Below are 12,984 nucleotides of genomic sequence, written 5' to 3'. Positions count from 1 at the left end.
TGAAGCACCAGAGCTGTGATAAGAGATGCTGTCAGGGCTGGAGCAGAGTGCCACAAGAGTCGCAAGAGTCCAGCTGGGCCAGTGGGCTGGGCTCAGTACCTAAGAGGGTGTAGTGGAAATCCAGTGTGTTCAGTCTCTAATCTGCACCTTGCTTAAGCCCATTATGACGGTCACCGAAGTTAGTAAGAGCAGCTGTACCAGTCTCATCCCTGCAAGCAATAGCAGTGATGCCTCAACCGGGAGCCAATCCTGAGATGCCGGAGCACCACTGTGTTAGTTGTTCGGGCTGCTAGAACAAAATACTTCAGATTGGGTACTTTATAAACAATATAAATTTACTGCTGGTAGTTTTGGAAGCTGGGAAGCCCAGGATCTAGGTGCTGGCAGATTTAGTGTCTAGTGAGGGGCTGTTCCTCATAGATAGCACCTTCTTGCTGTGTCCTTAAAACATGGCAGAAGACGCAAAAAAGCTCCCTAGAGCCCTTTAGTGCCTATAAAAGGAACTACAAAAGTTCCTTTTTTGTAGGCACTAAAGGGCTCTGCCCTCATGGCCTAATCCTCTTAAGCATCCTACCTCTTAATGCTATTGCACTGGGGATTAGGTTTTAACTCATGAATTACAGGGGACACAAACATTCAGACCACAGTAACCATGCTCTGTCTACCCATTCATCCCTTTCCAGGCCCCTCAACTCCACTTCCCTCTCTTCCCAGGACATTCATGGGAATGAACCTTACACTACAACCTTGACGCATTACTTGTTTCTTTAGGGTAAATTAGATATAACTCCTCTTCCCCTTCCCCCTCCCTCCCCTGAAAATATTGCATGAAAATCACAGGCAAGAAAACCAAAGAATGAACCTCATGGAAGAATTCCAGATATTAACTAGCAAGTAACAAGGTAAGAGAATTCTGGACCCTGGGGCCTTTAGGTTCTCCCAGATTGCACTGTAGAACTTAACCCCTGCAAATTCTCAGCGGTCCCTGTCTATACTCCTTCTTCAATGTCTTGGTCACCATTAGTAGTTCCCAAATAAGCTTCCCAGCTCTGTTAATCCCATCTCGGTAAACGGTATGTCACTTACTTCTGGCTAAAATAATTAAAATTATAAATAAGAAACCATCTTTGATTCCTCTCTCTCACACCACATCCAATCTAGCACTGACCCTAGTTCCAGAATCTTCTGGAGAATTTAGCATGAAAAAGACACAAAACCACATCGTCCTCTGCCCTGCCCAAGATTGGGATTCCAAAAATATGTCCAATTAAGAAGAATCCCAAGGTGGTTGTAAAGGACAGGCAAGTCTAGCTTACACTGGTTAGGTATCTTAGGATCTCTCATTTTTAAATGCTTCTGATACATAGAAACCTTTATCCTCGCAGCGCCTGCTCAGGTTTGTGTTGCTGTCACGCGGAGCCAATCTGCTTGGAAAATGTGGAGCTTTAACGTATCGCATTGTTCTTCCATTTATTAAGACGAAAAACGAAATTCTAACACTGGACCTTGAAAGGGTTCTTATTGAAAACATAAGCTCTCAGAGTTTTCACTCAATAAGCCTAGTTCACAAATCTCTCCAGAGGAGACAACTTGCACCTTTTTTTCTCCATCTGGTCTGTGTTGCCAAGGAAGGTCACAAAACTGATTCTAACCCTGGCTAAGATCTGAAAACGTCACATGGCAGTGAACACTATATGCATACACTCAGCCCGAGTAGCATATAAATGGTTTCAATCGCTACATATCAGATTACACAGTGCACAAACCTGAATGTTTTCAGATTTTCTTTTAAACTACATTTTCCAGTATTTTCCTTAGCAGTCCAACAAGTGCCATGCCGAAGCAGAAAGACAACCTTTAAAACTGGAAGTCCATGACTGGTAAGTTTCCATATTTTATTAAAATAGCATATTTAACCATGGTTAACCAAGAATATGTTAACTTTGTCCCCCTCAACCCGCCCCCGCCCCAGATACGCAGCAAAACACAGTAGTGATTTCAAATATCCTTGATCATGACCAACAGGAATATTTCAAAGTCTTAAGTTTGCAACTCAAAAGTAGACCTTGGAAAAACTCTGAATGAAAAGAGAAACATAAAGCTCTCACACAGAATTCTTTTATCTGCCCTAAAGTCAATGCCGGTGCACCACCCACCTGACAGTACTGCTAGGATTTTTCTTTATGCATAGTGTAACGACTCATTTATTAAGTACCCACTTTTATAAATAAAATCGGCATTTTTCGTCCCGTTTAATGTTCCTTTTCAGCTTCACAAAGAAACCAGTAAATAAAACTGTCAACGACAGTCACAACATATGCTCTCACAGCAAGATAAAAAACTTGAAAATATGCAGAGATGCATCTACGCTATTTTACATAAAAAGAGAGATTCAAAAAGTGCAAGGCAAAATCTGCAGTTTTTTGAGGGGAGCTTTTAGGCACATCCATTTCATTAAAGCAAGCTTCAGAATGAAATTCCAGTTTGTTCTTCATGACACCTGTTAAAGTCTTTCTTTAAACAACAACAAAAAAAGCCAAAAATACATCCCATCAAGTGTACAATGGTAGTCTTGTGTCCTAAAAGTGAGGAGTTCAGTTGTGGCGAGTCCGTCCTTTCTTTATTCTGGCAGGCTTTGGTTTGGGGATGTACTGATTATTTGCCTGGTACTCGAGTTCTTTACGGAAGTAGTGAATTGCTTTGTTTAAACCTTCCTCTAGCGGGACCTGTTTAAAGGGAAAGCGAGAAAGGGAGACAAGGTCACATTGACAGAAGGGCATCGCAGGAAGGAAGTGCCACCTTGCAGCCAGTCGGGCCTCCTTCAGAGGAACGCGCACAGAACCACGCTTTGGTTGTGACAGCATCCAGCATCCAGCATCACGGCCAACCGAGAGAAGCCAGAGGTCCTTCAGGGCCACTTTCAGAAAGTAATGTGGAGCTAACAAGTGTCACACTCTTACTGAAGCAAAGTGAGCTCCACCCACAAAAGACCCCAACCACCTCTTGCCGGTATAATGTCTGCTCCAGTTTCAATCAGCTGGCAAGACTGTTTTTCAGATAATGCCCATGTGTCCCATTCTTTCAGAAGAAATCCACCTTGAAGTGGCGGGAAGATGCTTTGGGAAGGTGATCGGCATCTGATCAACACGCCTGACTCTCCCACGTGACATCAGCCCTTTACACTGCCCAGCGGATTGTGGCCCACTTGCAGCCCCGCCATACTAAGAGGCTGAGTCTGAGAGGGGACCCACGGCAGCCCACACCACAGAAAGCAACCTTCATCTGCAGCTGCTTTGCAGCCAACAGGAAACCAGCCAGACCAACTGCTGAGTAAGAGCAGAAAGAGAAAAGGTGAAGGGAGGCACTGCCAAGGGGTGCTGGGGCACCACGGGGGGAGAAGGTCTGTCTGTCAGCTTGACTGTGGGGATGGTTTCACAGGTGTCAAAATAGATGAAAACTTATCAAACTGTATCTTCTAAATATGGGCAGTTTGCAGTATGCCAATTATAGCTCAACAAGCTGTTAAACACACACACTTGGGACAATTAAGATGGATAACGCCTGTAAGTTTCTTTGGATCATATCCCTCAAAAATTTATTACAAATTAAAACTACTACTAGGAGAGAAACCAGTGGTAGATGGCTCACATTCCAAGAATGTTAGAATACTGTAGGTCTAAATTCCAGAAAAATAAAGATACTGAGCATACACACACCTCACATCAAAAGCAAGAGTTAATACCTAGCGAATGCACATTTAACTCTTCAAAAAATATTTTGTTTAAAAATATAGGTTCTCCTTACAAAGGGACCAATGGCCCCTTACAAAGCTTCAAAACACAAGAAACTACCTAAGCTGCTATAACTCGTTTTGCACAGCTTGGGATTATTAGATTTTGTGAAGTCTGGGTATAATTGTATTTTTATTTCATTCAACAAATATCTGTGGCTTTTAGCAGATCACTTAGACTTGGACATCACAGAATGAAATAAGGATCATCAGGCTGGAACTCTCGTGTCCCTTTAAAGTTCAATATTCTAGGATTCTACTCAGCTCTCACTATGCACATTTTAAAAAGGTAAACGGAGCTCTCAACTGAGTCCCTGACTCTCTGACTGCGCCACAACCCATGGGCCACGCCAAGACGCTCCTACATTGGCTGAGCACCCAGTGTGTGTCAGGTCTGACAGGTGCTGGGCTCCTGCTGGACACAGGGCCACACGCCTCTGCCCAAGGGGAGCCTGAGTTTCAGTGGGGCACATGAGGGTGGGCAAAGAGGGAACAGCCAGGCAGAGCTGGCAGTAAATGAGGTAGGCTTGCTTTTGTAGATGCGGCCGGCCCAGCCAACCTCCCTACACAGGTGGTCTCTGAAGGACACAGGCAGCCCTGAGGGCGAGCGTTCTCCGGCGGGGAGGAGTCTGCAGTCACCCAAGGCAGGAAGGGCACAGCAGGAAGCAAAGCAGAGGCAGGCTGGGTTCAGGCTCAGCACCAGGGGGGCGGCAGCTGCTCCCACCCTGCCCCCTTCAGACGACAAGGTGGCATGCAGTTCCCCTTCTTCCACACCCTTCAGTCTCACATGCTTCCAACCAGGGGCTCCACTGTGGGGCTGATGCAGACCACCTGCTCCTGACCTGGCCCCGCACACTCGAGAGGCAGGCAACCGGGGCCACGCAGGGCTCTGAGTGTGCGCTGCCAGTGCTCTCGGCACGTCGTTCACAGTCAGCCGTGTGTGTGTGTGTGTGTGTGTGTGTGTGTGTGAGTGTACGTATATGGAAGCGGAGTGTATGTGTGAATGTGTGTGTGTGAGTGTGCGTGTGAGTGTATGAATGTGAGAATGTGTATGATAGTGTGAATGTGTATGTGTGAAAATGAGTGTGAGTATACATGTATTAAGTGTGTTCGTGTAACACTGCATATATGCCAGTGTGGCAGACAGTGTGAGAATATGTGTGTACAAGTGTTTGTATGACAGTGTGTGTGTATGAGAGTATGAGAGTGTGTGTGTGTGTGTGTGTGTGTGTGTGTAATTTTACGAAAACAGAGGCCCAGAGCAGGGGCCTCCAGCCGCTTCCCAGGTAACATTCTCTGAGACTCCTGATACAGGAGAGGCTGTTTACTGCTTGGAGAAAACCCTCTATCTGCCTGGATGCCGAGCCCACCTTGCTCCCCTGGGGGCTGCCTGACAAGGGTCAGTGCCTACAGGACAGCAGAGACAGGACACGGGAGGCCCCTCCCCACAAGGCAGCATTAACTCCCTGCACTTACCACGGGCTCCCACCCCAGCATCAGCTTCGCTTTTTTGATGTCTGGTTTTCTTTTCTGTGGGTCATCCTGGGCTTCGGAGAGAAACTGAATTTCACTTCCGCTACCTGAGATGTTTAAAGAAAAAAAGGTAGGCAAGAATCACAAAGCACGGGGAAGCGCGGCCTTACCATCCACATCAAAGTCAAACCCCATATGCAGTGTGAATAGGGTGCAGGCGGTGGAGATGCAGTTCTCGAGAAGCCCCAGAGCTCCCGAGGGACTGTCCTGCATGGAAGTCCAGGGAACGCTCCTGCAACCGCTGCGGCCAAGCTGACTGTGCAGGCGCCCGGCAAGAGCCTGGTGGGAGGCACGTTACTCTGTCTCAACAGGCCTGAGTTTCCGCCCAGTACAAGAGGGCTGCTCCAAGGCATACCACCCACACCAGGTAACAAGTGAGACGTGCCCACTGAGCATGACCCCAGTGTGAGACCACAAACGTGGTGTGGGGCCATCCCTGAGGTGGATGCCCCAAGTGGGCCACACTTGGTGCTTGGAGCCTGGACAGCCCTGAGACTCAAGATGTGCAGCCACCCAGCTGGAGGGACCTCTCAGAGGACGGCAAAGCCTGGCCTGTTCTGCACCCTTGCTGGGCCCAGGCCCCACTGGCCAGCAGAATACAGCCCCACCAGTGACTGTGGGCCAGACCTGCAGAAGAAAGCTTGTGGAGGCTTTCCCTGCCTCCCCGTCATGGAGGCCACATCGGAGACTCTGCAGCAAATCACCACCACGGGGGGTTCAGGATGGTGTGCCACAAAGCTACACCCAGAAGCACAGCAGGGAAGCTGCGCACCCCTCCCCCAAACCTTAGGTTTCAAATAGAGTTTCTCAAGCGTCAGCATGCACGAATCACCTGAAGAGCCTGTCAACATGCAGATCCTGATCTGGGGGCCTGGGCTAGGGTGTGAGAGTCCAAATTTCTAACAGGCACCCAACGCTACTGCTGCGCTGGCCCACGGGCCTCACTCTGGGCTGTGAGGGTATGAAGGAGTGGATGGCAGAGAGCTGTGATCTGAGCCTGCCCCTTCCTCACGAGGGAGGAACACAGATTCAGGATGGAAAAGCTGAGAAGTGCATCGAAGCGGCTGTGGGAGCCGCAGATGATGCAGGCTACGTCTGAGGAAGACCACTGCCTCTACTGCCATGAGCAACGAGAGGATTCCAACTGTCCGTGGTGATTAGACCAACACCGGTAAATGGCAGCCTGATGCAGGAAGGGCACGCTGGAGGAATTAACCCAGCCAAGTGGGGTCTGAATGGTCACCTCAGGACACACTGTGGCATGCTCCTCCCTGGCCTACCTGCCAGTCCAGTCTGGTTGTGACTTCACTCAAATTTCAAGATTAACCCCAGACAACAGACATCCTCCAAGAGTCTGACTCCTCAGAGCTCCAGGAAGTCTGAGGATGAGGCCAAGGGCTCATGCACTCTACGTCTGCAATCCAGGGCTGCTCTGGAAGACCTGACCTTCTCATGGCGTAAGAGCCCACCTTGATGGGGTTCTCCCAATGCTACACTGCCCCCAGTGGCTGGCGGCCAGGATGACCAGAACTGCAAACAAAATTTTAAACTTGCCTGAAGCACACAGCTGGTGGCTGCTGTCTCTTGCTGTCTGAAATGCTATGCTTGACATGACCAGTTCGGAAATCCAATAGTTGTCACCCATGTAGGATGACCTAACACAATCGTGCCTCAAACACTGGGAGCAAATCTCCTCCTCCCTCCCACTCCATGCAAACCTGCAACGAAAACTGAGAACAAAGCCATCCTGCCCTCCTTTATCTTTCTATTCCTTAGAAAACACTTAAGTGTTCCTGATAAAAAGTTCTGCTTTGATCCAATTCAATTAGCTTATATTAATTACCCGCTGTCTAGTCAAGGTGTTATCCACAGATAGGGCAGGCACAGCCGATTTTACTCAGGAAGTGATTTATCCTACTTACCAACAAGGTTTTTAATTAACTGAGCAAATTCTAGGATTGTGTGTTCTTCTGGGTTCCCCTAAGGAAGAAAGGGTTTCCAGTTATAAGCGTCATGACAACAGCAGCAACCGCCACCCAGACCACATGCGTGTCTGCAGAGACGTCTGCTGGCCAAGTCTGACCTCTCTGCGGTGCTTCAGCAGAGCTCCGTGTGCCAGAGCGTACTCCGCTTCCAAGATGACAGTTACTCACCTGGCAGTGCTAAACTGCACCATCTATACCTGCAGCCTCTCGGCTGCTGTGTACAAGGCTGGGCTTTGGATAGGTCCAGAGTCTCTGATGAAGGCACACATTCACTCGCTGAGTATCAGACAATTTCATATCCGACATAACTTCAATGTCACTTTTATAAAAGCTTGGGTTTACAAAATTAGCTCTCCTAACACCATCTATTTCCCTCTGGGTGAGCTGTGTTAACCACGTCAATGATGAAGGACGTGCAATCTCACACCCGAAAGCTAAGGCAGAAATGAGTATGCTCACAGGCGAGCGTCCCCAGCAAGCCAGAGGTCAAACTCGATGCGCTTCATGAAGAGAGAACACTTGTGGGGGCTTTAAGGAAAACCACTTGCTCTTTTTCTCCCTTCCATCACACATCAGAACACCTGTTACTCCACTCTGCCGCCACTGCCGCCTATCATAAGAGACCACCATAAGGTCTGATAATTCTATATCCTTTAGCCTCTTCATGCCCAGGTCTTTGGTTAGCCTGCAGCTAGAGGGTAAATGTGGAGGGAAGGACCCTGGGCCTCACTTGAGCACAGAGGGGACTGACTAGCAAAGTGGAGCGACGGGAATTTGGAAGAAAGTGATTCTGCCTTTATCGGGGTTCCTGGCACACACATGATTCCAAGTTCATGAACTGTCCCTGTGCAAAGGCCCTCCACAAAGAGGGGAGTAGGAACATGGTATCTACAGAGAAGAGCCTGGCTGCCCAGGGAAGTCACTGACAACACCCCTGCTAAAGAACCTGCAGCAAAAACGCAGAGCAGGGGCGGCTCAGGCCTCTCCGGTGTACACAGGCAAATGCTGCAAGCAAGATGAGGCTCACAGTGCAAGGCACGTTCTGGTCTGTTTTAAGTGAATGTTTTTTTCAAACGCGGCACACCGTACCCATGAATCTGCAACAGTCCCAGGATGGAGTCAGCACTCCAGGGCACATTCTTCCCTACGTGATGAGAATTCCCTTTCCCCTCGGGGGAAAATGCACGGTCTGCAATGTATTTGAGATGGCTGGTTACAAAGACATGCATAAGCAAAGGTGACATGGTTTGCAAGAAACAGGTCACATGGCCAACCTTTTAGAGTTCCCCGAACCTTAGAATGTCGTGTAGGAACCGGGAGAGGTAGTTTGGGAGAAGCACCTGAAATGACCCCAAGGCTTCATCGAGGTAGGATTAAGGGGGAGGTCTCTAGCGAGCTAAGGGGTTCCTGTGTCCACTGCCATCAACAGACGCAGAACATCTTGAATGCTGGCCAGTCCACATTGGAAACCTTGCATTTTAAATGAGATGGAACAAAACTGCTCAGAAAATCACTCAGTGATAGAAAGGGTAAGAGGTCCTACCATGACCTTGGCTGACGCAGCCGAGGAGGAGGAGGCTTGGCGCGTAGGACCATGGCCTTCAAATCTTTGGAGAGTTACCACAATGTAGAGGCATCACACTGCCATGAATGGCCCCCAGGTGGAGAAGTGAGGTCAGTGGATAGGTGTGCAGAAAGTGAGATTTCTGGTTCAATATAAGGAAGAGTTTTCTGCCAGCCAGAACTGTCCAAAGACAGGGTGAATTTCTCTGAGCAGAAGCAAGTTCACCAGCACTGAAACTGCTCAAGACTGGATGATCCCTCCAACAAGGAGGTTCTGGGCTGCGGGCAGGCATGCAGGGAAGGCAAGAAGCCATGAAGGTGGTCTGTCCGGCTAAATGACAGACATCATCAAAAACTGGAAAACTTTCTCTCTGAACAACCTCCATCTTCTAAAAACGCAATCAGGTCTTATAATGACGACCCACCTAGTAAAAAGAGAATGAGATGCATACACATGTCCACCTACTACCACCAAAGGGCTTCACACAATTTTAGACCTGGGCCCTTCAGAAGGTGGAGGGACTAATTACATCACTCATCCATGCCTTGCAGATATTTTACTTCTTTGTATACTCTTACTTTCTGTTTGTTTTTCCTCTAGTATTTAGCAAGCAACAAACACGAATGCCTTAAGTGTGCTGATAGCAAATGAAGCAAAGCCTGGTGCTGCTCATGGTTTCACAAATGAATGAAAGTCTGAGCTGTCCTGCAGAGTGGAGGGAGAGGAGCACTCACCAGGTTGACTGGGCTGCTGACGTTGCTGTTCATGAGAGCCACGAGGCCATTCACCAGATCACTGTAAAAAAAGGGGAGGCGGGTGAGGCTCTGCCTGCTGGAACGCGCTAGTGCCACACGCCGCGCTAGTGCCACGCGCCACGTAGAAACCCTCCCAGAAGAAAAATTACCACCCCCAGAAGAAAATAAAAACCCAAATGGAAAATTGAATGTCAAAATAAAATCCTGCAAACTAAGATGGTGTTTATAATGCGAAAGTATTTATGGATGAAATGATATATTTGACGTCTGGGATTTGCTTTTTCTGGGTGTGGTGGAGATGGTTAAATAGGATGGAAGCTGAGAGATGGGGCTGAGTTTGCCACTGCATTTCTGAAGTCCTTTAACAATGAAAAACTAAGCATAAGTTAAAACAGGCATACACTCAAAAAAGATGGAGTTTACGTAAGTTTCCAAAGAAAATTCATGTTTAATGTGAACCCAGTAGTTGACCTGTACGAAAGCACGTGATTACTTTTAAAAACAAGATCCACGGAAATGAAGGAACTCCAGTATGTGATCCCCATACCGGCAAATCACAGATAAAGCCAGACAATACTGAGGGTTAAATAAACAGAAACGTCACTCCCTATGCTCCCGACGGTGAAGTCGCCATCCCGCAAAACAGCTCGTATGAAAACGGTCAGGGATATTCGGATGTTTCAAATGGATTGTGATCAGCTGGGCCATGAAGGTGAAGATAAGTAAGCAAACTTTCGCTTACCAAGGTTTGGCTCTTAGTTTCAGAAGCTTTAAAGTGTGGCTCTGTTAAAAAAAAGTTACTTCGTAAAAATGACACCTCACTGCTAATAAGCACAAGCACTTTTTCTATGCCAATTTTCCATGAGCTACAATTCTTAGAAGACTTTTAAAGCTCTGACCCTTCTCCTTCTCCTCCTCCATCATTACCAGTGAGGAGCAGGTCACGCTGGGTCTGGATAAACTTCCAAAAGAAAACCCCAGATAGGTTTTGCTTTCAACTGAAAAAAACTATTGGGGTATTTAGTAAATAAGATATTTCTGCGTGTTCCTTTATGACAAATGCGTATTTCATACGAACATGGTTAAAATGTTGTATTCTCAAGGATCAAGCACTAATGCAAATCCCTGCTGACCCTGGATGATTTCTCTTTTATAGAAACTGGCAAAAAGTCACTTCATCACTATGGCAGTACTGTTACATTACAACAGCGCACTCATGACGTACACCTGTGCACGTTTGTAAAAAGACATTAAAAGCTGCCATTCCACTGCATCCACAATAGGTTTTCATATTGAAACTGGGGGGTGGGTCTCTTTGAGTTGGAAGAAGGCTGACTCTCAGGTAGTCATCCTCAGGGGGGCAGACGGGAGGGCCATGGGCCTTCTACCTGACAAACTGGCAACTTTTAAGGTCACAATTGCATAGATCACACTCATTTAACCTGAAGCTCTTTACAAGTGTCATTTTGACAAAGTGACTTTTTAAAAAAAATAGCATGCCTTTGTTATGTAAATGAGGACAAAACCGGCCATGAGAATATTAAACACGGTCATGCCAAAATGTCGATGCGGATGGCCACCTAGACCTCAGACTCCCTGCACTGTTGTTTTGAGGCAATCATGGGTTTGGAGAATGGTTAATTTAATACAGTAACTATGGACACAGACATTGTGCATTACTAAAAGATGCTCGGTTCCTAAAAAACTGCTTGTGAAAAACATCAAAACTTTGGTCAGTTAATAAACTCAGTTGAGTCCTCAATGACTAAAAAGTTACGTCGGGAAACCCTTGCCCAAGTATGGCAAAGTCCCTGAAGCCTCGTCATCTCAAGCTCCGCGACCGTGAAACCAGAGAGGATCACCAGAGTGGGGAGTAAATAAATACTACTGAAGTGTTATGAAAACGGGTTTTCTAAAAGGGTTAACAACCATATGTCTAGGGAAACTGCTCATGCCCTCTTTTCAAATAGTCAAGTGGTGTGCGAGAGGACGATGCATGTGATGGCAGCTAGGAGCATGAGCCACAACCATCAAAGCAGGCACAGGACAGTGACTAGGGCACAGAGTGACGGGGCAGGGGAGTCTCGCCCATCAGAGCGGGCCAGGCACCCTGGGTGCATTTTGTCCTGAGCTGGGACAGCACATAGCGCAGGCATCATCGAATGCTCAAAGTATTTTAGTCCCTAGAAAAAGAAAAGTCTCTGAGGCTATTTTAAATGAATTTTGCAGGCAATGCCCTTGAGATAATGAGAGCAGAAAGAAGAATGGGTTCTGACTGATTTCCTTTTACCACACAACATCTCATTGATATTCCATGTGGTGTGGGGGCTGGAGAAGCCTGGGGGCCACTGGTGAGGAAGCCTAAGGCAGGCACACATAACCGAGGACAGCCAAACTCCCTCAGGAAAGGGCACAGCTGGGTGAGTGGAGGAGGATGGGATGAGAACCTGTCACTATGCGAAGACGGTACTCAATCCACGGGAGGCCCACAATTTGGTTCCCATACAGAAGTGTGCCATGATAGTTCCTCCAGGGACACAGTGCCTATGCTAAATGCTTTGAAATGAACACAGTCCCAAAGTGGGGGCAGCTGCCATTTCCCCATTAAATCGCTTTTTAGAATATGCATGCCTATTTAGGCAACATAGTTGGTTATAGTACACTTTCGGGCTTTTTGCCCCTTGAGGCAAGATACTAATGGATGCGGAGGAAAAAACCACTGACTGTGTAAATGTTTACTCACAGCTTTCTTTTGGAGTAAATGGAAATCCACAAATACTTTCAGCAAAAATCTACAGTGGTTATTTTGAATTGTTTTTAAAATTTTAGTTGACTACCAGTTTCATTTCTCCTAGGGACTCCTACCCAGGACCCTTACCTAAGGGTCCTGGGTAGATAGAATTTTATGTGGTTGCTTTGGCTGAGGTGGGACTCGGGGGCTGCCCTGACCTGCACCACCCCAACCTGCACCACAACAGCCACCATCTCACCCTAGTGCCCCTGGGATGGCGCCAAGACAGCAGGAATAACACTTCCTGATTGACAGGCATACTGGGGTATTTGCAATGAAGAATGAAAATATATGGGTTCAAAATATAGAACTGGGTTTTATAACAATTCAGGATACCAGAAACTTTCACAGAATTTACAGTAGCCACATATTGGTGGATGCACTTTGGCATACGCAACTGCTTCTATCCTAACCACTCTGAGAATCCATACTGCCTTCTAAAATTAATCACCAGTGGAATGGAACAACAAAACAGCGGATTTATAAGGATTGCCAAGAAAACAATAAAAATCACCACGTGAATCTATTCAAAAAACATATTTTTATCTGCATTTAGTGTCAGCATG

The 12,984-nt window shown here is 47.1% G+C and overlaps 1 protein-coding gene across 6 annotated transcripts in view; it reads right to left on the bottom strand.

Moving 5' to 3' along the window:
• Positions 1-12,984, bottom strand: part of LOC105490170 (UDP-glucuronate decarboxylase 1) — a 113,423-nt gene that overhangs the window by 17,207 nt on the left and 83,232 nt on the right. For 4 of the 6 annotated variants that reach the window (XM_011755544.2, XM_011755546.2, XM_071077169.1 and 1 more), the window contains 4 exons: positions 9,607-9,667; positions 7,246-7,303; positions 5,267-5,370; positions 1,882-2,726 (listed from right to left, as the gene is read on the bottom strand). In XM_011755544.2, coding sequence (XP_011753846.1) covers positions 2,595-2,726; positions 5,267-5,370; positions 7,246-7,303; positions 9,607-9,667 — 355 coding nt within the window. In that variant the 3' untranslated portion in view covers positions 1,882-2,594. Of the gene's footprint in view, positions 1-1,881; positions 2,727-5,266; positions 5,371-7,245; positions 7,304-9,606; positions 9,668-12,984 lie in introns of those variants that run through there. The other 2 variants (XM_011755547.3, XM_011755548.3) reach the window with 1 other exon arrangement.

This window comes from Macaca nemestrina, chromosome 13 (assembly GCF_043159975.1).
Source record: "Macaca nemestrina isolate mMacNem1 chromosome 13, mMacNem.hap1, whole genome shotgun sequence".
Lineage (NCBI taxonomy): Eukaryota > Metazoa > Chordata > Mammalia > Primates > Cercopithecidae > Macaca > Macaca nemestrina.
This window is presented reverse-complemented; position numbering and strand designations above follow the sequence as displayed.